General features: G+C 42.5%; 1 protein-coding gene across 5 annotated transcripts in view; it reads left to right on the top strand.

Annotated features, from left to right (window-relative positions):
* The window catches only part of PRDM2 (PR/SET domain 2), a 235,946-nt gene extending 210,785 nt beyond the window's left edge, over window positions 1-25,161 (top strand). For 4 of the 5 annotated variants that reach the window (XM_040428936.1, XM_040428921.1, XM_040428947.1 and 1 more), the window contains 3 exons: window positions 5,856-5,960; window positions 17,267-21,464; window positions 23,698-25,161. In XM_040428936.1, coding sequence (XP_040284870.1) covers window positions 5,856-5,960; window positions 17,267-21,464; window positions 23,698-23,710 — 4,316 coding nt within the window. In that variant the 3' untranslated portion in view covers window positions 23,711-25,161. Of the gene's footprint in view, window positions 1-5,855; window positions 5,961-17,266; window positions 21,471-23,697 lie in introns of all 5 variants that reach the window. The other variant, XM_040428930.1, reaches the window with a different exon arrangement.
* Window positions 25,162-25,882: the final 721 nt, after the last annotated feature.

Here is a 25,882-nt window from a genome sequence, read left to right as displayed (position 1 = left end):
AACTCCTAGTAACTGAAATACCTCTTTAATTCACACTGGTATATTGACTTGCTAAAATGCGCTGAATTAGACTCGTATATTGATGCACTAAAAGAATTAAACTAATATATTGACGCACTAAAATGCTCTGAATTAAACTGGTATGCTGATGCACTAAAATGCGCTGAATTAAACTGGTATACTGACGTACTAAAATGTACAAAATTTACACTGGTATATGATGCACGAAAAAATTGCTGAATTAAATTGGTATATTGACGCACTAAAATGCTTTTTTGTTTTTGTTTTGTTATTAAAGGGGTTTTCCGGGATTTTAATATTGATGACCAGTGAAATTGATGCTGCTGGAGGTGCTGTGAATAAGCCTATAAAGCACTTATGAACTGTAGAAGCTTGAGGTTTTTTGAAAAAAAGGCTGTCTGCTCATGCACAGAAAAAAAATGACTTGTGCAGGTCCTGCAGAATGTTTGTACCTGCAGTACATTGCAGCTGCCCTCACTGTAAAACACACACATGATACTGCCCTTATGCTCTGCCTCTCTACCGATATAAACTGACCTTATTTCCTATTAATTAAATCTATTTAATATATGTTCTTTATACTCAATAAATATGGCAGTCTGTAATTTGTGTCTGCCAGAGAAATGACACGTCCTCTCACATCACTTGCCGTCTGTACTTTACACAAAGCACATATCCTTATAGACCAGTCAATATCCTGCCCCCTGATTGGCTGACAGGCTTGCCAGCACAGCATTGTGGACAAGTCCACCAGCCAGGGCTCTCCTAGAGTCTTGTGATCTCCCATCTTCATTAGTGTTGGGGCGAAGCGAGCTTCGAATGCTTCATCCGAAGTCGCTTTGTTCAAAACTTCGAAATAATACTGTACGGAGATTCATCTCCATACAGTATTAGAATGTATGGGCTCCGATGGGCCGAAGTTAGTTATTCACAAAGCCGCGCATGACTTCGTTGAATAACTTCGGTAGTTGTGGAAAACCACTTTAAAACATGAAACCAAACTCTGCTACTCTACTACTAGTCACAACCAAAGTCGAGTTTGGTTTTATGTTTTAAAGTGGTTTTCCACAACTACCGAAGTTATTCAACGAAGTCACTCGCTACTTTGTGAATAACTAACTTTGGCTCATCGGAGCCAATATATTCTAATACTGTACGGTGTAGCATCCGAAGCTCTCTTCGCTCAACACAAATCTTCATCCATCCTACACTGTTTCCCTGTAAAAGTATAATTGCAAACACAGTTTTGTGCAGTTCGTCCTAAGCAAATCACCAAAACTTTTGCAGCAGAATTTTTGTGAAGCTTGTGACGAATCCAATTAGTTTAGAACCCATTTTCTCATCTCTACTAGGCAGCACAACCTTAGGGGGAATGAAGTATAACATAGATTACTATTGAAATTTCCAATAGCACTGTTTCTTTCCTTTTCCCTTTTGCAGTTTAGCGTAGTTATTTCTTAAGAGTTTAATCCATCTATAACTCAAGGGGCAGATTTACTAAGACTCACACCTCTTAAAGTGGACCTGCCACCTCGCCTGATGTGTCCGTTTTAGTAACTCTGCATTCCTCATGTAATAATAATTCTGCAGCATCTGTTTTGATGACTCTGTTGTTCTGTTCCCCTGTTATTCCTACAAGATTTATGAATGTATTGCTGGCATTTTTCAGTAAAGGTCAAAGGTACCAGTGTCATACTGTGCAGAGACACCCTCCCAATTGGTAACCTTTATTGCACACTGGCAATTCATTCACAATCTACTGAAGGAATACAGATGAATAGCATAACATAGTGTAACGTCTCCTCTTTCAATTCCAGTTTAGGCTACTTTCAAACTTTTAATTTTTTTTTTACGGTAGGGCTGAAACGTCTACTCGATTAAATCGAGTAACTCAACACATAACAATCCTCAATGCAAATTTTTTGTATCAGTGATTCGCTTGTGTTATGTGACCAAGGAGTGTAGGTAAAGCGCTTGCTATTACTCACCACTCCATGGTCACTTGCCGATCCGCACCACGCTGCACTGTATCCTGACACACCATCGGAACATCAGTGCAGCGCACGGAGAAGAAGATGGACAAGCTGTGGAGCGGCGCCCCTACAGGAGAGGTAAGTATTTTATTTATTTCACTGGTACTGGGGACATGGCTAGGAGGGGGAAGCTGTCGGCACTGGAGGGGGCAGCTGATGGCACTAGGAGGGGGCCTGATGGCTTGGGGGTCTGATGAGTTTTTATAAAGAAAAACGTTCTTTTAATTCATTTTTTGTCATTAGAGTACTCTATTAATCGTTGGTTTAATCGATAGAATACTCGATTACAAAAATAGTCGATAGCTGCAGCCCTTTTTTCTGTAATTGAGATCTGGCAGAGGATCTCAATACCGTTTGGTCCTCATGCATTCTGACTGGAAAGAGATTCGTACTGGATGCATCAGAATGTCTTCCATTCCGTCAGTATTCCGTTTTGTGACCGGACACAAACAGATCAGTCACTGAAAACATTGCAAGTCAATGGATCCGTTTTGTTAGGAGCCTAAAAAAAACTGATCCGTCAGCCATTGCCTTTCAATGTATTTAGTGACGGATCCATTTTTTTCTGTTTTGATATCACACTACCGTTTCGCTAAAACTTTTGCCATGAAACTAGTCTGCTCAGCTCCTCCTGCTCTATAACACGCTGTCTGCAGATTGCACTGCATTTAGTGGTGACAGGTTCTCTTTAACCCCTCATGTTTACTTAAGGACCCATGACGTGCTCGGTGAAATCATTCAGCGGGCATCCTGTGAACGCTGGGGGGGGAGACCCCCGCTCCCCCCTCCGTATCGGCGATCGCCGCATACCGCAGGTCAATTCAGACCTGCGGCGGCGGTGCCATCGGGTCCCCATGCGGCTGTGGGGGGGACCCGATGGCATGGAAGGCATCGCGCTGCCTTCCGGTGAAGAGCCTGTTAGATCCTGCCCCCTGGATCTCACAGACCCCGGAAGCTGTATGAGTAATACACACAGTATTATTCATACAGCCAATGCATTCCAATACAGAAGTATTGGAATGCATTGTAAAGGAATATACCCCCCAAAGTTCAAGTCCCAAAGTGGGTCAAAAAATCAAATAAAAAAAAAAGTTGAAAAAATAAAGTTTCCCCCCCCCCCAAAAATTAAAAGTTTCATGTAAAAATAAACCAAAACTTCATTTTCCCCAAATAAAGTAAAAAAATAAAATGGTAAAAAATAGGGGGGGGGGGGGGAGTATACATATTAGGTATTGCCGCGTCCGTATCGACCGGCTCTATAAACATGTCACATGACCTAACTCCTCAGATGAACACCATAAAAAATAAAAACTGTGCTAAATAAACAATTTTTTGGTCACCTTACATCACAAAAAGTACAACAGCAAGCGATCAAAAAGGCGTTTGCCCACCAAAATAGTACCAATCTAACCGTCACCTCATCCCGCAAAAAATGAGCCCCTACCTGAGACAATCGCCCAAAAAATAAAAAAACTATGGCTCAAAATATGGAGACACTAAAACATTATGTTTTTTGTTTGAAAAAAGCTGTTATTGTGTAAAACTTACATAAATAAAAAAGTATACATATTTGGTATCGCCGCGTTCATATCGACCGGCTCTATAAAAATATCACATGACCTAACCCCTCAGATGAACACCGTAAAAAATTTAAAATACAAACTGTGCTAAATAAACCATTTTTTGTCACCTTACATCACAAAAAGTGTAATAGCAAGCGATCAAAAAGTAATATGCACCCCAAAATAGTGCCATTCAAACCGTCATCTCATCCCGCAAAAATCATACCCTACCCAAGGTAATCGCCCAAAAACTAAAAAAATTCTGTCTCTCAGACTATGGAAACACTAAAACATGATATTTTTTTTTTTGCTTCAAAAATGAAATCATTGTGTAAAACTTACATAAATAAAAAAAAAGTATACATATTAGGTATCGCCGCATCCGTGACAACCTGGTCTATAAAAATATCACATGATCTAACCTGTCAGATGAATGTTGTAAATAACAAAAAATAAAAACTGTGCCAAAACAGCTATTTCTTGTTATCTTGCCTCACAAAAAGTGTAACATAGAGTAGGGATCGACCGATTATTGGTTTTACCGATTATTATCAGCCGATATTCAGGATTTTGACAGTTATCGGTATCGGCATCTATTTTGCCGATATTCCGATAACGTATGGGGAACACGGATCGCGCTGCTCTCAGCGCTCTCCGTGTTCCCTCAGCAGCACAGGGGAGAAGGAAGCAGTGTCTCCCTCACCCTGTGCTGCCGGTGCCGCCAATGAGAGGAAGGAGGACAAGAGAATAGGAGGTGTTATGGCCACTGCGCCACCAATGAAGAGAAATCTCTCATTTGATCATATACAGGAGGCGGGAGCTGGCTGCAGAATCACATAGCCGGCTCCCGACCTCTATGAGCAATAGCTGCGATCTGCAGTAGTTAACCCCTCAGGTGCCGCGGCTCGCAGCTACCGCTCATAGAGGTTGGGAGACGGCTATGTTATTCTGCAGCCAGCTCCCGCCTCCTGTATATGAATGAATAAGAGATTTCTCTTCATTGGTGGCGCGTTTCGGCATGCCTTCGTCAGGGGGTAACGCCATCACTGTGCTTCCCCAGTGTGGCGCTCTTTCTTTTCTGTCCTCCGCTATTTTATCCCATTAATGGCATCACATTTATTGTTTCTTAATTTATGTAATTTTAATCATGTCCTAATAAAATATATATTTTTTTTGGTACTATGAGCTTCTTTTTCTTGTGTTTCTGCTGTTTTACTCGGGAGCTTGTGCCGAGTTACCCTCTTAGTGTGTCCCTTGCGGTTGTATTGGGTGGGCACTGCCCTTCACCCTTCCCTGGGACACCTTGGGTCGCCCTTTTCTGTTTTCTATGTATTATAGTAGAGAAATTGAAACTTGGAAATTTGCAATTTTTTACAAATTTTTGGTAAATTTGGTATTTTTTTATAAATAAAAAAGATTTTTTTTTCCTTCATTTTAATAGTGTCACGAAGTACAATATGCGACGAAAAAACAATCTCAGAATGGCCTGTATAAGTCAAAGCGTTTTAAAGTTATCAGCACTTAAAGAGAACCTTTCACCGATCCTGACATTGTGAACTAAGTATCATGACATATACAGCGGCGCGCAGGGATCTCACTGCACTTACTATTATCCCTGGGCGCCGCTCCGTTCTCCTGTTATGTCCTCCGGTATGTTCGGGGACTTGGTTATAGTAGGCGGAGTCTGCCCTTGTTCAGCGGGCGTCTCCTTCTCCTAGGCTGTAGCGCTGGCTAATCGCATCGCAGAGCTCACAGCCTGGGAGAAGGAGACGCCCGCAGAACAAGGGCAGACTCCGCCTACTATAACCAAGTCCCCGAACATACCGGAGGGCATAGCAGGAGAACGGGGCGGCGCCCAGGGATAATAGTAAGTGCAGTGAGATCCCTGCGCGCCGCTGTATATGTCATGATACTTGGTTTACAATGTCAGGATCGGTGAAAGGTCCTCTTTAAAGTGACACTGGTCAGATTTGCAAAAAATGGCCTGGTCCTTAAGGTGAAATAGGGCTGAGTCCTTAAGGGGTTAAGGCCCAGGAATAATAACTTGATATACTATATGTGTGACTATATATATTTACTGTATGTATGTAAGTGTGTGTGTAAAAAGTTATTTTAAACATATGTTCTTCATACTGTATGTGATGTTTCCAAATCTTTTTGCAAGTTACTCGTTGCTTGGCTGTTCCTTTTTTTTTTAGTTTACAAAATGAATTACATGTATTTTATATTTTTGCCGCAGGAAGGAGGAGATCACTCCATGCTAAAAAGAAACTAAACCTAAACACACAAGAAAAGAAGAGTGGCTCCGACGTGGACTCTGCCGCTATGAAAGATTCACCAGACGGTAGGACATGCTGGATTACTCGCTTAACAACTTGCCGCAAAATCTTCTTCTGAGCTCCTTTTAGGTCTTGGCTTACATAGGATGCTGATAAGACCTTAGGCGCACGTCTATATCTGTTTTGCAGTCCACAAATCGCGGATCTGCAAACCACGGATCCGGTGGAGTGTATGTTGACGGTTGTTTTTTTTTACCTCTGTAGAAATTTTCTATCCTTGCCCACAAAACAGATTAGAATAGGACATGTTCTATATTTTTTGTGGTGTTGCAGAATGGACATGCGGTTGCGGGCAGCACTCGCTTTGCTGCCTGCATCTTTTGCGGCCCCATTGAAATGAAATGGTCCGCATTCAATCCGCAAAAGATGCAGATCGGATACGGACCGAACATATGGTCATGTGCATAAGACCTTAGTCATACATTCCACAAAGTGGGTCTTTTGCTTTGACTGGCGAGTCCCTCGCCTGCGCCGCCCCGTTTAGTATTCGGCACAGGCGCAGTGAGTGAAGGACGCACTCCTAGTTCCGGCTTCCTTCCTTCGGCGCAGGCGCAGTGAGGAAGCCGGCAGCAGGAGGGCGTCCTTCACTCACTGCGCCTGCACCGAATACTAAATGGGACGGCGCGGGACTTACGTGACGATGAGGAGAACTCAGCAGTCATTCAACGGGACCTGGGCGTGCCAAAGGGTGCGTAGACCGAGCCTCTAGGTGCTTAAGCAACGCCCCAGTAGCACCTAGAGCAGCGCTCCAGACTAATAAAATTACCTAGGAGCCATTGGCTCCTAAACTGAAAAATTTAGGAGCCAAATAAAATTTTTAGTCGCCAAATTTAAATACATGTATAATTATGATTTTTTTTAAAATTGCCTCATTCACATGTCAGTGTTTTGGTCAGTGATTTCCATCAGTGATTGTGAGCCAAAACCAGGAGTGTAGGGAATAAGGGAAAGATCTGCACCTGTTCTGTGTTTAGAGCCGCACCTGGCTTTGGCTCAGAAATCACTGACCAAACACTGACTGTGTGAATGAGGCATCAGTGTTCGGTCAGTGATTTCCATCAGTGATTTTTAAGCCAAAACACAGAACATGTGCAGATCTCTCCCTTATACCTCATGTCTGTGGAGGCTCCAATCCTGATTTTGGCTCACAATCACTGACGGAAATCACTGACTGTGTGAATAAGGCGCTACTGTGTGCAGTGTCCCGCATCTCTCTCCTCCTCATTCCATTTGGTCCTCTTACAGCTGAACTTAAAAACTTGAACTTTCATCACTGATGAAAACTATTTACATAGTTCAAAATTTAGGGGTTTATTGGTCAAAATGTCAGCGTCACTTGGCCATCCTGTGTAATGAGGCATCCTCTTTCTTTTAGATCCAAACCAGCATGTAACACAGGGCTCAGGATTAAATGGCTCAAGTGAAGGGCCTTCTGAGCTAATCTGGATTAGATCCTCCAGTGTAGAGATATGAATTGATTGCATACTTTTGATTTAATTCTGTTTTGGGCAGATAAACTTTCATTCACATGGGATTCTACTTTTCAATAGTACCATCCTGGGGTATATATAATGTATTAATCAACTTTTATTAAAGCAGTTCTCTGGGCTTGATACAGGTCACACAGAGACACAGAGCATTATAAATCAGTATAAGGCCTCATGCACACAACCCTTGTTTTGGTCCGCATCCGAGCCACAGTTTTTGCGGCTTGGATGCGGACCTATTCACTTCAATGGGGTCGCAAAAGATGCGGACAGCACTCCATTGCTCCGTTCCGTGGTCCACAAAAAAAATCTAACCTGTCCTATTGTTGTCCGTTTTGCGGACAAGAATAGGCAGTTATGTCAATGGCTGTCCGTGCCGTTCCGCAAATTGCGAACTCACACGGACACCATCCGTGTTTTGCGGATCTGCAATTTGCAGACCGCAAAACACACAACGGTCGTGTGCATGAGGCCTAACGCTGTGCTCTTCCTAAGTCCTGAAAGGAGGATTGCTCTCTCACACAGAGCTCGATTCCTGTAAGGGACACGCCCATGTGAAAGAGGTATAAGACAACAGCTACACAGAACACACTGCACTACACTGGATAGACAGCGCTGGTACCGTACTCACCACACTACACTGGATAGACAGTGCTGGTACTGTACTCACTACACTGGATATACAGTGCTGGTACTGTACTCACTACACTGGATAGACAGTGCTGGTACTGTACTCACTACACTGGATAGACAGTGCTGGTACTGTACTCACTACACTGGATAGACAGTGCTGGTACTGTACTCACTACACTGGATAGACAGTGCTGGTACTGTACTCACTACACTGGATAGACAGTGCTGGTACTGTACTCACTACACTGGATAGACAGTGCTGGTTCTGTACTCACTACACTGGATAGACAGTGCTGGTACTGTACTCACTACACTGGATAGACAGTGCTGGAACTGTACTCACTACACTGGATAGACAGTGCTGGAACTGTACTCACTACACTGGATAGACAGTGCTGGTACTGTACTCACTACACTGGATAGACAGTGCTGGTACTGTACTCACTACACTGGATAGACAGTGCTGGTACTGTACTCACTACACTGGATAGACAGTGCTGGTACTGTACTCACTACACTGGATAGACAGTGCTGGTACTGTACTCACTACACTGGATAGACAGTGCTGGTACTGTACTCACTACACTGGATAGACAGTGCTGGTTCTGTACTCACTACACTGGATAGACAGTGCTGGTACTGTACTCACTACACTGGATAGACAGTGCTGGTACTGTACTCACTACACTGGATAGACAGTGCTGGTTCTGTACTCACTACACCGGATAGACAGTGCTGGTTCTGTACTCGCTACACTGGATAGACAGTGCTGGTACTGTACTCGCTACACTGGATAGACAGTGCTGGTACTGTACTCGCTACACTGGATAGACAGTGCTGGTACTGTACTCACTACACTGGATAGACAGTGCTGGTACTGTACTCACTACACTGGATAGACAGTGCTGGTACCGTACTCACCACACTACACTGGATATACAGTGCTGGTTCTGTACTCACTACATTGGATATACAGTGCGGGTACTGTACTCACTACACTGGATCGACAGTGCTGGTACTGTACTCACTACACTGGATAGACAGCGCTGGTACCGTACTCACCACACTACACTGGATATACAGTGCTGGTTCTGTACTCACTACACTGGATATACAGCGCTGGTTCTGTACTGACTACACTGGATATACAGCGTTGGTACCGTACTCTTCTTCACTACTCTACACTGGGTATACTTCTACACTGCACTAGTCATAATTGTACTCACTGTACATGGTCACACTACCCTCTGCTACACTAAGAAGATCACACTGCACTGTACAGACCACACTGCACAGACCTCACTGCACTGTACAGACCACATTGAGAAAACCTTATTGCATGCAGTGCACAGCGCCGGACACACACTCGTATGCTGCGGTCAGCTCGGGTCTGCGGTCAGCTCGGGAGCAGCTCTGTACAGTAACCAATCATAGCAGGTCACTGAAGTGTGGCGGGTCACCGCTAACACCCACTGTGCACTGCGTCTGACCTGAGCCGGTATCACAACGCCCACCCTATAAGTGATGATCTAATCTACGCACGTCCAGGACCGCACCCGCCCTTCTTTTCCGGGCAGTTGCGCGGGACTCTCATATGAAAGCAACAGCGTGGAGCAGCTGGTAGTCACCCGAGGAAGCCGTTTCTTCCCAGTGTTACCCAGGGGGGCGTGACTAACACATCTGGAGTCCGATTGGCTGTGGCCCATGCTTCGCAACTAAAGGGATTATGTGAAAGTGAGTTCCTGTCTGTCCTCCATCAAGCTTGCGGGCTGGATGTCAGGGGATTGGCTCTTCTAACAGATGTGTCTAGCATGCGGCGTCTGCTCAAGGAAGTTTTTTTTTTTTAAGCTTCAGCGCAGCAATGGGACAAGTCTCAAATGGCGATAAGACTTAACCAATTTGATCGCCACCTGGAGCCCTGTAGAGGCTCATTAGCATATTTTGAAAGTCTTTATTTTAAGAGAACGGCGGCAGGCAGGGAGTTATAAAGAACACTGTTATGTACTGCTGACATCAGCACATCGCTCATGTCAGTCAGCTACATAACGTTATTTCTCATGACAGAAACCCTTTAACCACCTCCGGACCGCCTAATGCAGGATCGCGTTCCGGAGGTGGCAGCCCTGCGCACAGTCACGCATATATGCGTCATCTCGAGAGACGCGAGATTTCCTGTGAACGCACACGCACACAGGCGCGCGCGTTCACAGGATCGGAAGGTAAGCGAGTGGATCTCCAGCCTGCCAGCGGCGATCGTTCGCTGGCAGGCTGGAGATGTGATTTTTTTTTAAACCCTAACAGGTATATTAGACGCTGTTTTGATTACAGCGTCTAATTTACCTGCTACCTGGTCCTCTGGTGGTCCCTTTTGTTTGGATCGACCACCAGAGGACACAGGTAGCTCAGTAAAGTAGCACCAACCACCACTACACTACACTACACCCCCCCCCCCCGTCACTTATTAACCCCAGATCACCCCATATAGACTCCCTGATCACCCCCCTGTCATTGATCACCCCCTTGTAAGGCTCCATTCAGACGTCCGTATGATTTTTACGGATCCACTGATACATGGATCAGATCCGAAAAAAACATACGGACGTCTGAATGGAGCCTTACAGGGGGGTTATCAATGACGGGGGTGATCACCCCATATAGACTCCCTGATCACCCCCCTGTCATTTATCACCCCCCTGCATTCAGATGTCCGTATGTTTTTTACGGATCCACGGATACATGGATCGGATCCGCAAAACACTTACGGACATCTGAATGGAGCCTTATAGGGGGGTGATCAATGACAGGGGGGTGATCACCCCATATAGACTCCCTGATCACCCCCCTGTCGTTGATCACCCCCCTGTAAGGCTGCATTCAGATGTCCATATGTTTTTTACGGATCCACGGATACATGGATCGGATCCGCAAAACACATACTCCACTAACGTCTCATATTCCACTAACTTGTGTCAAAAAATAAAATCTCACATGAACTCACCATACCCCTCACGGAATCCAAATGCGTAAATTTTTTTAGACCTTTATATTCCAGACTTCTTCTCACGCTTTAGGGCCCCTAGAATGCCAGGGCAGTATAAATACCCCACATGTGACCCCATTTCGGAAAGAAGACACCCCAAGATATTCCGTGAGGGGCATATTGAGTCCATGAAAGATTGAAATTTTTGTCCCAAGTTAGCGGAAAGGGAGACTTTGTGAGAAAAAAATTTAAAAAAAAATTCCGCTAACTTGTGCCAAAAAAAAAAAAAAATTCTATGAACTCGCCAGGCCCCTCATTGAATACCTTGGGGTGTCTTCTTTCCAAAATGGGGTCACATGTGGGGTATTTATACTGCCCTGGCATTTTAGGGGCCCTAAAGTGTGAGAAGAAGTCTGGGATCCAAATGTCTAAAAATGCCCTCATAAAAGGAATGTGGGCCCCTTTGCGCATCTAGGCTGCAAAAAATTGTCACACATCTGGTATCGCCGTACTCAGGAGAAGTTGGGCAATGTGTTTTGGGGTGTCATTTTACATATACCCATGCTGGGTGAGATAAATATCTTGGTCAAATGCCAACTTTGTATAAAAAATGGGAAAAGTTGTCTTTTGCCGAGATATTTCTCTCACCCAGCATGAGTATATGTAAAAAGACACCCCAAAACACATTGCCCAACTTCTCCTGAATACGGCGATACCACATGTGTGACACTTTTTTGCAGCCTAGGTGGGCAAAGGGGCCCACATTCCAAAGAGCACCTTTAGGATTTCACAGGTCATTTACCTACTTACCACACATTAGGGCCCCTAGAATGCCAGGGCAGTATAACTACCCCACAAGTGACCCCATTTTGGAAAGAAGACACCCCAAGGTATTCTGTGAGGGGCATGGCGAGTTCCTAGAATTTTTTATTTTTTTGTCACAAGTTAGCGGAAAATGATGATTTTTTTTTTTTTCTTACAAAGTCTCATATTCCACTAACTTGTGACAAAAAATAAAAACTTCCATGAACTCACTATGCCCATCACGAAATACCTTGGGGTGTCTTCTTTCCAAAATGGGGTCACTTGTGAGGTAATTATACTGCCCTGCCATTTTAGGGGCCCGAATGCGTGAGAAGTGGTTTGAAATCAAAATCAGTAAAAAATGGCCGGTGAAATCCGAAAGGTGCTCTTTGGAATGTGGGCCCCTTTGCCCACCTAGGCTACAAAAAAGTGTCACACATCTGGTATCACCGTACTCAGGAGAAGTTGGGCAATGTGTTTTGGGGTGTCTTTTTACATATACCCATGCTGGGTGAGAGAAATATGAGTTCATGGAAGTTTCTATTTTTTGTCACAAGTTAGTGGAATATGAGACTTTGTAAGAAAAAAAAATAAAAAATCATCATTTTCCGCTAACTTGTGACAAAAAATAAAAAGTTCTATGAACTCACTATGCCCATCAGCGAATACCTTAGGGTGTCTACTTTCCGAAATGGGGTCATTTGTGGGGTGTTTGTACTGTCTGGCCATTGTAGAACCTCAGGAATCATGACAGGTGCTCAGAAAGTCAGAGCTGCTTTAAAAAGCGGAAATTCACATTTTTGTACCATAGTTTGTAAACGCTATAACCTTTACCCAAACCATTTTTTTTTTTTACCCAAACATTTTTTTTTTTTATCAAAGACATGTGGAACGATAAATTTAGAGAAAAATTTATATATGGATGTCGTTTTGTTTGCAAAATTTTACAACTGAAAGTGAAAAATGTCATTTATTTGCAAAAAAATCATTAAATTTTGATTAATTACAAAAAAGTTAAAATGTCAGCAGCAATGAAATACCACCAAATGAAAGCTCTATTAGTGAGAAGAAAAGGAGGTAAAATTCATTTGGGTGGTAAGTTGCAAAATTCTGAAAGAATAATCCTAAAACATAACATTTATTAGTTAATGCTGATAAAATCCTAATTAGTGTGTGCAAGAAAACTGTATACAGTTTTTGGAGAGGGTGAACTGCTGTCCCCGCATGCTAAGATAATAGCTGACCGCCAACAAACCAGCTTCATGTGGTATGGAGGAGTATAATGCCTCCACATCGACACTGGCTAGTAGGGCATGATCCTCAATGCTAATTCCTTCCACCCGTTTTAAAAGGTCCATTGTATCGCGGGTGTAAGAAGGAAGTGCAACAACAAATGGCATTAGAATTTTGTCAATATATACCCCAATATTTTGTCCAATGGTCCCAATCCCGGCCACGATTGGTCTCCCCTTGAGTGGTCTGAGGCCTTTATGGACCTTGGGGAGACTGTAAAACGTAGCCGCTATCGGGTGTCGGGGGTACATAAAATCCAATTCATCTTGTGAGATGAGATTCAAAGCTCTTCCTGCCAAGAGGATCTCTCTTAGTTCAACTAAGTATGGTGCTGTCGGGTTAGATGTTAATAACTGATAGCTATTCTTATCTTTAAGGATATTTTGACACATGGATTGGTAATCTGGGCGATTCATGATCACCGTATTCCCACCTTTGTCTGAAGGTTTTATAATTATATCTTTATCCTCTTTCAAGGATCTGATAGCCCGATGTTCCTCAGATGAACAATTATTGTAATGCGGGAAATGTTGCATAGCCATCATGTCAGCACTAACGAGCTGTAAAAAGACGTCCACACACGAAATATCGCTGGCCGGCGGCATTTTACTGCTCTTATTGCGCAAGGAAGTAAATGGGCCAGCACCCTGCGATGTGTGGGTGTCCTCTGTGAGGCTGTGCAACAATTCCACATCCCTTAGAATGTCAGTTGGGATGCCTAACAACTGACACTTTTTTTGTTCCGAGACCTTAAAATGTTTATGCCACCTAAGCTTGCGTATGAACAAGTGTAAGTCCTTAACCCATGTAAACATATCGTAATGGCGAGTGGGGACAAATGAAAGTCCTTTCGATAGAATCGCCATTTCACTATGGGTGAGAGTGCGGTCAGAGAGGTTAATCACTTCGGGCCCAATAGATCCCGAGTGTTGGGACGGTTCCTGAGTGGATAATTCACACCCTGTTCTAAAAAACCAATTTTACCAGGGCCAGTGGAACCTCTCCCCCTCCCCCTTCCTTTCCCTTTTTTGTTGAAATTCTTTTGTTTATTTCGATTGGGATTACCACCTGGTTCTCTATCACTGTCTGAAACCTCAGTATCGGTGGTAGAGATCTCAGAGGTTACCTCTTTGGGGGCCGCTTCTCTTAAGACCAAGTAGGCCTTATTCTCCTTAAATTCGGCTAGATCCTTGTTGAACTGCCGATGTTTACGTTCACGCAAGTAATATTGATATTTCTCAACGGTGACTTGGAGTTGTTTCTCCTTGTTGAGAAAATCAGGATCACTTGCGAAGGTTTTGGTGACTTCAACTTGGATGTTAAGTTTATCAGTAAGACTGGTTAAATTAAGTCTTTCTTCCTCCAGGAGGAGTGTCATCAATTGAAGTGAACTTTTTGTGGCCAGTTGTTCCCAGCGGGCGGTGAATCCGGGGCTCCGTTGTTTCTGCACAGGGGTGACAGAAATACGGAGTCCCCGCGGTACAATGCCCTGTTTGATGTAGTTATCAAGGCTCTGTACCTCCCACCAGCTGGCCAAATGTTCCTTATAAAGTCGATTCAACTCTTTAAAAGCGACTTTAAAGGATGGTACACTCTCTTTTTCTGCTGATATGATCTATCAGAAAAGACCTCTTTGGCCTCCTCAAACCATGTTTCCGTATTGATTCCACTGTCCAAAAAACCTGCCATATCAAATTGCAATTGAAGCAAAAATCAGAAGGTAAAGCATAGAGGTCAGATCAATATATATCTGCGCTCTGGATCATCTGGGGTATATGCAAAATTCTGAAAGAATAATCCTAAAACATAACATTTATTAGTTAATGCTGATAAAATCCTAATTAGTGTGTGCAAGAAAACTGTATACAGGGATAAGCATGGAGGTGAACCGCTAGATAGAGTGGTCCATACTCATCCTAGCAACAGAAACAAAACAATTAAAGTGCACGGCGGCACTATGGTGGTAACCAGTGTGTCCTACCGGTACCCAGGGAAGGTCGTCAGGTGCTCCACCACACGATATTGTAGCAGTTGTTCATCCTGTATGGATGGTCGGATGAATAACAGGGTAAGAGAAAATACAGATCAGACAGTGCATGTAGGGTCCCTAGGGTGATCCCTATAGCTGTCTAAACACCAACCCTGATGCTATAGATATGGTAGCAGCCTGACCACAGGGCACTCGTCCTTGAAAGGACGACCCCGTCCGGAACCTGTCCCTGTTCTAGAATACTATATGTCCCTAAATATGCATAGGCAAATCCCTACATGCACGTTTCGCTGCCAGGACATGGGGCAGTTCATCAGGGGAGATGATAAGGAGTCAGGCAAGTCAAACCTGGATAAAGTGATCAAGCCTGCAGACCAAAATGACACGATCAGTCATATGGTCCTGAGGTGCACGAAGATGTTCGGCCCCTGCGTGGGCTACCTCATCGGTAGGAGGTTAAGGAAAGATGCAGTATACAGATGTGAGTAACTGCATATGGGACGCCAACTGACCTGGTGTACCCTCCTTGTTTAAATACAGCTCGATTCCCGCTGCTGCCGTCGGTAATTGAGGCCAATGAATGCGCTTACCTGCCTGCACGTAAGCACGGCGCATGCGCTCATCACAAAATGGAAACGAGGCCTGCAACGCACAGAGAGTGCCTGATACAGAGTGCACTCCTGCGCATGCGCGAACTCACGTTGGTATCGCGAGATCGCGGACGCTGTACAATACAGCAGAAGAGATGAGAAGCAATTCAGATATCGATTGCTCCTAAATATTCAGCAAAATACAATCGGTCGGACAAACGGGAGTACGGCTGAATATTGTGAACCACAATCGGTTCTAATTTATAGATATTTTTGGCCATTTATCCCATGTGGGATAGGTACAGCTCAGGGATAGAGAAACAATCGGAAAAGCAGGTAAAAACAGGTGATCATTGAAAGTAGATTAATATTTCATGCAGGGTCTTGGTCAGTGTTGATTATTGACCCAGAAACTGAATGTACAGAATTATGATACTTAGGGCTAAAGGCCAAAACATGTTCACACTCAAAATAGGTGTACATAATGTAAAACCGATGTCAGAAAGGTGACAGTTAGTACAAAAAGGTACATAGATCATTACTGACGGTGATAGGCCAGCATGTATTCATACAGGATGAACAACTGCTACAATATCGTGTGGTGGAGCACCTGACGACCTTCCCTGGGTACCGGTAGGACACACTGGTTACCACCATAGTGCCGCTGTGCACTTTAATTGTTTTGTTTCTGTTGCTAGGATGAGTATGGACCACTCTATCTAGCGGTTCACCTCCATGCTTATCCCTGTATACAGTTTTCTTGCACACACTAATTAGGATTTTATCCGCATTAACTAATAAATGTTATGTTTTAGGATTATTCTTTCAGAATTTTGCATATACCCCAGATGATCCAGAGCGCAGATATATATTGATCTGACCTCTATGCTTTACCTTCTGATTTTTGGGTGGTAAGTTGCATGACCGAGCAATAAACGGTTAAAGTAGTGTAGGTCAGAAGTGTAAAAAGTGGCCTGGTCATTAAGGGTGTTTAAGCTAGGGGGGCTGAGGTGGTTAAAGATGACCCTACCAAAATTCCATTTTACTAAATATGTGCATTGCCCATGAAATAATAATTCTGGAGCATTGTATGATTTCTGTTATTCGTCCTGGAAATGTAAGAATAAATTGACTGCAGGGTTTTGCCATTGCTGTGACACTGTAAAAACTGATTAGAGAGTGTGGAGGTACACAGCCCTTTGACAGTGGGAATGGTAAGACCCAGTTACCAATATATTTTGTACGTTTTCAGGAGGAATAACAGTGGAAAGATACAATGCAGAAAAAAAGTGCTATAGAATTTTAATTTCATGGGCAGTAAAAGTACTGTATTTTTAAGACTATTAGACACATTTTTTTCTTCCCAATACTGCTGAAATCTTCTGGTAAATCTCTAAGGATATGTAAAAAAAATATATATAAAAAAATCACGGAAATTGTAGAGGAAAAGTCTACTGTATCCAAGTCATTATCTTTTTTCATATATGGTATGTTAACACAGGATAATGTGTTTCAATCTCTCTTCTCTTCACAGCTCCAAATGAAGAGGAGGCAAAGCCACTAGCCTCTCCTGTCCTATCTCTTGAACAGACAGCCGTTATACAAGAAATGGTGAATCACAATGTCCTTCCAAATCTAATTTCCATCCCTACCACTGAACTACCTAAAGTAACAGACAGCCAGACTGTGGAGGAAGAGCTTGCTGAACAGGAGCCAATTGAGGACTCGCAGAAAGAAAGTTCAGAGAGGGAGTCTATAAATCAGGAAGATGAAAGTGCAGAAATGCTTGATGACCTCAGGAGTACATCTGATGAGACTCCTGAAGGTTCTCCCAAAAAGAAACCTATTAACATCCCTAAACCTAAAGGGGATGTTAATGGAGATTCACTAGAAGGTTTTATGTTCCCATGCCAGCACTGTGAGAGGAAATTCACAACAAAACAAGGGCTAGAACGGCACATGCATATTCATGTTTCTACAATAAACCACGCATTCAAGTGTCGATACTGTGGAAAAGCTTTCGGAACACAGATTAACCGGAGAAGACATGAGAGACGCCATGAATCCGGGCCTAAAAGAAAATCTTTAGTCTTGTCCACACCTAGTGAATTTGGCCATGTTCACAAACACATAATAGATTCTCTGAAAGCAACAGATGAATACAGCAGTTCTCGAGCACAAAGCAAAATGACTGATTCTGACAGGGAAACTTCACATTCTGTACTCTCTGAAGAAAATGGCGAGTCAAGCAGAGAATTGCACCCATGCAAGTACTGTAAGAAAGTCTTTGGAACCCACACAAACATGCGTCGACACCAACGCAGAGTTCACGAGCGTCATCTTATTCCAAAAGGAGTGAGACGAAAAGGGCACCTGCTTGAAGATCCACAACTAAAACCTGAGCAGTCTCCACCAGTTGAAAACATTTATGTAGCAAACACAGAAATTGAGGAAGACGGAGAAGCAGATGATGTATATATTATGGATGTTTCCAACAATATATCCGAAAACCTAACCTACTTCATTGATGGTAAACTGCCAACCTGCAGCACAAGTAGCACATGTGATGTAATAGAGGTAGAGACCAGCACTGCTGATGTACTAGGAATTAATTGTTTGCTTACCCCTATCAAGGTTGAAGTTTCTCAGAATGTAAGACTCCTCCAAACTGCCCCTGATAATCCAAATCCTCTAAGTGACACTTCTGGCAGTGGAGTCTTGGAGCCTAAGAAAAGACGAACAATTAGCCCCCCTTTACTATCAAAAATTAAAACTGAAGTGGAGCTTGAGCCAATTACACCTTCTTGCTCCCTAACAATTCCTTTAAGTGTTTCTGTAGGTGATAATTTGACCTTTCCAAAAGAGAAAAGTGTTTATTTATCTTCTAAACTAAAGCAGCTCCTTCAAATGCAAGACGGCAATAAGTCTCAGATAAGTCCATCATTACTCTCCGAAATTCCAAAGTTGAGCCCGGCTGTGTCTTCCTTGACATCTAATTCAAACAGGTTTAAAAGGCGTACCAGCTCTCCTCCCAGTTCACCACAGCTCAGCCCAGCCCCAAAAGAATATGTTAAGCAAGAAGGAAAAAACACTTGGAATGAAGGACTTGGCCCAAAAATACCAAAGCTGGAAAGTCAAAGCAGCTCACCTGTCTGGAGTTTATCTGGTAGAGAAGAAAGAGAGAACTTGAGCCCATGTGAAGATCTAAAGGTTAATAAAGAGTGGTCTTCAAATGTGTCCTTTGGCATTGCTTGTAACCAGCAACCGTTGGACTTATCCAGTGGAGTAAAACAGAAATGTGAAAGCAAAAGTCGATCACAGGTTCCTTGGGAGTCCGTGCTTGATCTTAGCATAAGTAGAAAGCCCTTCTGTGACACAGAGGCCAAGGAATATAAAGGGAATAACATTGGTGTAAAAAAGAAGAAGCCTACAACGTGTATGTTAAAAAAGGTCCTGCTAAATGAATATGATGTATTACAAGCTCCAGAAGAAAGTGTTTCACAGCCAGATACTATTGTGCTTCCCTGTAGAACAGATGAGCTCAGACCTGTAGAAGAACTTGATCTTGGCTCATGTGAAGACATTCTTATTCCCTTGGAAGTTACTTCTGCTTTAGATGAGAGCACGTGCACAGCAGTATGCCAGTCACCACCTATACTAACACCTTCTGAAGCTCCTTCACCTACCCTATGTCCTCCATTTTTAACAGACTCTACATTGCCACCACCTATTCTTACAACTAATATTCCTTCATTACCAGATTCTTCATACAGTGTTCCTCCTACTCCATCTTGTGCTTCACCTCTTTCTGCCGGCACACAATCGCCGCTTCCAGTTCTTTCTCGCACAGTATCTCCATCTCCTTCCCTCACCACTGATGATCCTTCTGGGTGCGCTTCCCCTGGTCCACCTACGCTTTCCTCTTCATCATCATCTTCTTCTTCTTCTTCTTCCACTTCATCATCATCATCATCGTCGTCGTCATCTTGTTCATCTCCTCCACCTCTGTCGGTAGTCTCTTCAGTTGTATCTCCCTCTTTAAATTCAGAATCTTCTGCACCTATATTTAAGCAAGAAAAGCATGATGAAGAAGCACCAACTGAAGACTTTTTACAGATGGGTCAAAATGATTCCATTTGTGAACGTTTTAGTAAATCCTTTGTTTGCAATGTTTGTGACTCTCCTTTTATGTCTATTAAAGACCTTGCCAAGCATCTGGTTGTGCATGCAGAGGAATGGCCTTTCAAATGTGAATTCTGTGTTCAACTTTTTAAAGATGTATCATGCCTCTCTGAACATCGTTCTGTGCTTCATGGGGTGGGCAAGATTTTTGTATGCTCAATATGCAAAAAGGAGTTTGCTTTTCTTTGTAACTTACAACAACATCAGCAGGACCTGCATGCAGATAAAGAATACAGTCACAGGGAACTGGAAAGTGGGACGCTTAGGCCGCAGAACTTCACAGACCCCAATAAAGCAAGTTCAATCCAAAATGAAAGTATGGATGAGGACCCCATGACGCCATCACCAGAGGATGATGATTTAAATGATTCTTCTGAAGAACTATATACAACTATTAAAATCATGGCTGCTGGAGAAAAATCTAAAGATCCAGATGTACGCATGGGACTTAATCAGCACTACCCAAGCTTTAAACCACCACCCTTTCAATACCACACCAAAAATCCCATGGGCCTTGGGTCAACTGCAACAAATTTTACTACCCATAATATTCCTCAAACCTTCACTACTGCTATACGTTGCACTAAATGTGGGAAGGGTGTTGACAATATGCCTGAATTACACAAGCATATATTAGTTTGTGCTTCTGCCAGTGACAAAAAAAGATACACTCCGAAAAAAAATCCAATACCCTTGAAACAGACTGTGCAGCCTACAAATGGGGTAGGGGTGGTAGTTCTGGAAGCTACAGAGAAGAATTCATTTAGACGAATGGGTCAACCTAAAAAACTTAATTTTACTATTGAAATTGGCAAAATGTCCTCAACCAAGCTTAAATTGGGTGCAATAAAAAGGAAAAACCAGCTAGTTCAGAAGGCAATTTTACAAAAGAACAAGAAATCAAGGCAAAGATCTATTGACTCAACACCTCATTTTTGTCCCTATTGTAATCGAGAGTTTACCTATATTAAAAGCTTGAATAAACATGCTTCATTTAGTTGTCCCAAAAAGCCAGCTTCTCCACCCACCAAAAAACCAAGCCCCAAACCATCAAAAAAACCATTGTTTGTCAAGAAGAAAAAATCCAGCATTACTCGGCGAACAGCAGATGCAGAGATACAGATGCAAAATATGGAGTTAAATTTGGGTAAAACTAGAGCAAGGAGCTTGGCACCTGCTTCTGTTCCACCGCCAACAGCACCCATCAAGTCTAAGCAGAATGTGAAACCTCCTCCTCCTCCAGTGAAGTCCAAAAAGCAGACTATCCCTGTTGTAAGGAACACAAGCCCTGTGAGACTACCTAAGAGCCAAATGTTCCATGAGGGGAAAAAATCTAAGAAAGCCACACTCCAAGTTCTGCACCCTTTTGGGAGAACACAGAGGAAACTCCACATGCGAATGCAAAAAAACAAGTTGCCAAACAAGCATCTAGCCAAGAAGAAAACAAAGGACAAGTTCAGTGCAAAGTCCAGGGAGAGGGTTAGTGGACCCCGAACTAGAAGCTCTGCAGACTATTCAGATAAAAGAGAAGATGGAAGGCAAGAATCTAGGTAAATGTGAGTCCTTCAGATATCCTTTATTGCCAGAAATTTCTAATTTCTGTTTAATAGTTGTATCTGTTCATTCAGTTATCCATAAACAACATTAATTATATACCATTACAGCCCTCATAGGGGTAGTCATGGCATCCTGAAATGTAATCTATCTAATGAGGCGTTGATGCATTGCCTACCCTTTTAACCCGTTGTATAGCTGACCAGATTACGATTCTTTTGAGTTTAGGTTAAAGGCATTCTCTGGTTTGAATCAACATGCTTTAAAATAATTTCTGTAGGTAGCTGTAATTTTGTACTGTAGTTCTCCTACTTTTGTTGCATCTATCTTTTGTTCGGGGCCTTGGTCACATGACCTTGTCCATGCAGCTGTTTCTTATAGAATTTTCACTTGGGAAATGCAAGTACTGTATTTTTCACCCTATAAGACGCACCTGCACTTAAGATGCACCCAGGTTTTAAGACAATTGATAAAAAAAGATGCACCCAGGTTTTAAAGGAGGAAAATAAGAAAAACATATTTTTCATTAGATCTCAGCTCAGACCCCCTAATGTTAATAAGACCTCATTCAATCCTCAGTTCAGACCCCCTCAATGTGAATAAGACCCCCATTCAGACCTCAGATCAGACCCCCATGTTAATAAGACCTCAGATCAGACAAAAAAAATAATCAACTTGCCTCTCCCTGACATCGCACAGCATGAGGTCATAAAGCTCGCCTATGTTCTCACACTGCTCTGGTCACAGCACAGGGAGCAGAGCCCTGCAAGAGAAAACCAGGAAGCGGTGAGCACAGAGCCCACACGGGGAGCGCTGCATTCAGCACTCACCGGGTCTCCTGTACTAATGAGCGCTTTCATAATGGAAGCGCTCATTAGTATTCGCCCCATAAAGACGCACTGACGTTTTCCCCCCACAAATGATAAATCTGGCCTATAGTATGCAAATTTAGGAATCTCTTAGTGAGCTGATAAAATCTCTCAATTATAAGGTTACACTTAAAAACAAATATACTTGACAATGCCAGTGTGTATTAGGCTACTTTCACACTTGCGGCAGAGTGATCCAGCAAGCAGTTCCATTGCCGGAACTGCCTGCCGTATCCGGCAAAATGTATGCCAACTGATGGCATTTGTAAGACTGATTAGGATCCTGATCAGTCTTAAAAATGCCTGATCAGTCAGAAAAATGCATTGAAATGCCGGATCCGTCTTTCAGGTGTCATCCGGAAAAACGAATCCAGCATATATTTTTTTCACCTTTTCTTCAGTCTGAGCATGTGCAGAGCGGAAGGACGGCTCCGGCATTCCAATATTTTGAATGCCAGTTTCGGCACTAATACATTCCTATGAAAAAAATATACCGGATCCGGCATTCAGGCAAGTGTTCAGGTTTTTTGGCCAGAGATAAAACCGTAGCCTGCTGCGGTTTCATCTCTGTCTTGATCAGTCAAAAAGACTGAACTGAAGACATCCTGATGCATCCTGAACGGATTGCTCTCCATTCAGAATGCATGGGGATAAAACTGATCAGTTCTTTTCCGGTATAAAACCCCTAGGATGGAACTCTATGCCGGAAAAGAAAAACGCAAGTGTGAAAGTACGCTTACTGTCCTACTACAATCTAAAAAAATGTAAGTTATATGCCACAAATAGAAAGGACTGCACCCCCAGAAGAAAGCGTGTTCATGTATATACTAGAATAACCCCTACCCCCAATAGTCAGTATAGAGCTATTAGCTGTAGCAGTGCCCATTCCCACCCACTACCTCTCTAGTAGTAAAAATGGTGTTCCTGCAGGCACAGAATGAACCCTCCTTTACTGCTTCTCCAGTTGATATAAGCAGACATAGAAGCTCCCCCACTTTTCTGGTAGCTACAGAGAAAAGATGAAAAACTTTAAATCGGACATCCTATAGTACATGACAATACCTTGCTCTGCTAGATTATCTTCAGCCTGGCAGTTCAGGGGACGTGTCCTTTCTGCTGCAGCTCTCTCCCTGTCACTGCCACAGCATTTAACAGAACATATGGTTGGTTGCAGTTGAAGAATTAAACTGGGCATGTTCAACCAGTTCAGTGAGATGGACATGGTTCGTTGGCTGTACTAAAATTTTTTATTACATCCAATTACAAAAGCAGTCAGATCCAGGTGCTGGTTTGAAAAATGTAAAATATTTTTTGTGACGCAACCTCTTTAAGGTGGACATTGCTTTCTATTTTCTTGCAGGGGCCTGTATTAAATTGCATCCTTTTCCGAAGATCATCCAAACATGGAATAGCTGTTGCATGATCAAGATAAAATAAGCACTACAGAATGACCGCAGGAGAGCGCAATGCAGACCGCACTCTGAGAAGCAGCCAATCCTCTGCAGCTTTGTCACCACGTGATTTCCTCCCGTGTTTTTCTGGCATGCTTAAAACTACTGTTCATTCCAGGAGGACTCTGTACTTTCAGCATGGAGCTGCTCATTCAGAACGATTATTCTTGGAACAAAGGAGATGTTATACAGGGAATGTTATAGACATTATCTATTCCCCTTGTAAACTTTATTTAAAAAAAATATATAAAAATGTACAAAAGTTGGCAATTCAGGGTTTTGCAAATATTGCTGCATTTGACACAAGTACTTTTGTGGAAAGTACCGAACTGATTTGAAACCTTTTTTCTATAAATCCTGCAATTGAAACCTAAAATGTTCATAAAGGACAGTTCGCAAGTTTAAGATTCCCAGCACTAGACATAGGAAATAGTATTTAAATACTATTACTTCTACTACATTGTTTTTACCAAATTTAAATTTCACATTTTTATATTCACAGAGCTGTAGTCTAAAGGTATGTAACTTTTTAAAATGTGTCCTTTTCTGAGTTTCATTTTATGATAAAGGCTGTGGATGGTGGTCTTTGAAAATCATTTTCTGGTCTCGTAATTGCCAGATTTCATATATTGCACACCTGTTTTTATTAGTACTGTTAGGTAGTTATTGTTTTGGCCTGTCTATTCTATGTCACTACTATTGGAGCAGTAATCATGTAGTATTCTCTATATACCCTCCTCTGTCATCAGTTTAAAAAAGTAATCTACCTCCTAGACTGTAGTTCTATACTTGTTTTGGTCAATTTGTGCCACTTTATCGCTTTTACTATCATTCCCATTTTTTTTTTTTTAACGATTCTCTGATGGGACTTTTAAGTTCGGAAATTGTATAAAGCATTTGTAGTAAGATTAAGTATAAAAAGGCAAAAAATAAAATATTTTAAATTATTTGTCAGTTGTATTATGTTTTTTTTTTTTTTTTTGCATATATTTTTAGGGATGTGAATCTTAAAAAAAAAAAAAAATGTTCACGTACTGAGGTTTGCTGTTTTCTCCACTATTCTTTTTGTTTACTTGGATAAGTGATTTTTAATATATTTTATTGAAATGATTACTGTTTGCAGAATTGAGAACAGTTAAGGTTGTCACTGCTTTTGAACCTTTACGACATTGACAAATATATTTTACTTAGAGGTATACACAACATAAGATGTGGTTTATGCTATTTTTATTCTGGCATGAAATCATGTGATTGTCAGATGTGTTTTAAAAAAAAAAAAAAACTTTTATGATGTTTCAAGCACTTAACCTTATAGATGGGGCTATCGTGATACCTTTTATATACTTGTAATCAATAAAAAAAACTTTATCAAAGCAAGTTTGGAAATGTTACGTTTTACATGACTGATGGTATTAAAGTGGTTTTCCAGGACTTCGATATTGATGGCCTTTCATTATCCATCTGTATCAGATAGGTCAGGGTCTAACAGGTTATGCAAGAATTGGGCAGGGGGAAGATTACTTACCTGCTTCCCGCTCCTTTTTCTCCAAGTCTGCGATGTTCTGCTGGACTCCGCTGTAAACATCTGATTTGACATTGCCACAGCCAATCACTGACTGCGGCAGGGACCGGATCCCTTTGTGACCATTTGTAATGATGTAAGTGGAGCTGGTCCCCAGTGCAGCCAATGATTGACTGCAAGCAAATGTTTACAGCGATCGAGCCCAGTGGAGCATCACAGACCTGGAGCAGAAGAGACCCAGAAGCAGGCAAGTAATCTTTCTGTTACAGGTCTGGCCAAGTGCAGAGAGTTTGCCTTCCTTATGTAAGTAGGTGTTATAATTGTAGACCATGTGGCTGCTAAGGGCCCTTGGATAAAGGGGAGCATACCTGGTTGGCCAAATCCCCTTGTGCCTGGATAGGGATGAGAATTTGTGTAGGACTCCGCTACACAAAGGAACTGCATTCTTAGAACAGAAGAGGGTGGGGAATTGTCCCAAGGGTCTTGGATGGGGAACCAAACACCAAGGACCTTCTGTCCTAGGTGGCAAAACCTTGCAATATAAAAGGAGGCCTTTTCTGACCTCTGATATG

This window comes from Bufo bufo, chromosome 1 (assembly GCF_905171765.1).
Source record: "Bufo bufo chromosome 1, aBufBuf1.1, whole genome shotgun sequence".
NCBI classification, from domain to species: Eukaryota; Metazoa; Chordata; class Amphibia; order Anura; family Bufonidae; genus Bufo; species Bufo bufo.
Note: the sequence above shows the minus strand (reverse complement) of the source record. Positions and strands in the feature narration are given on the sequence as shown.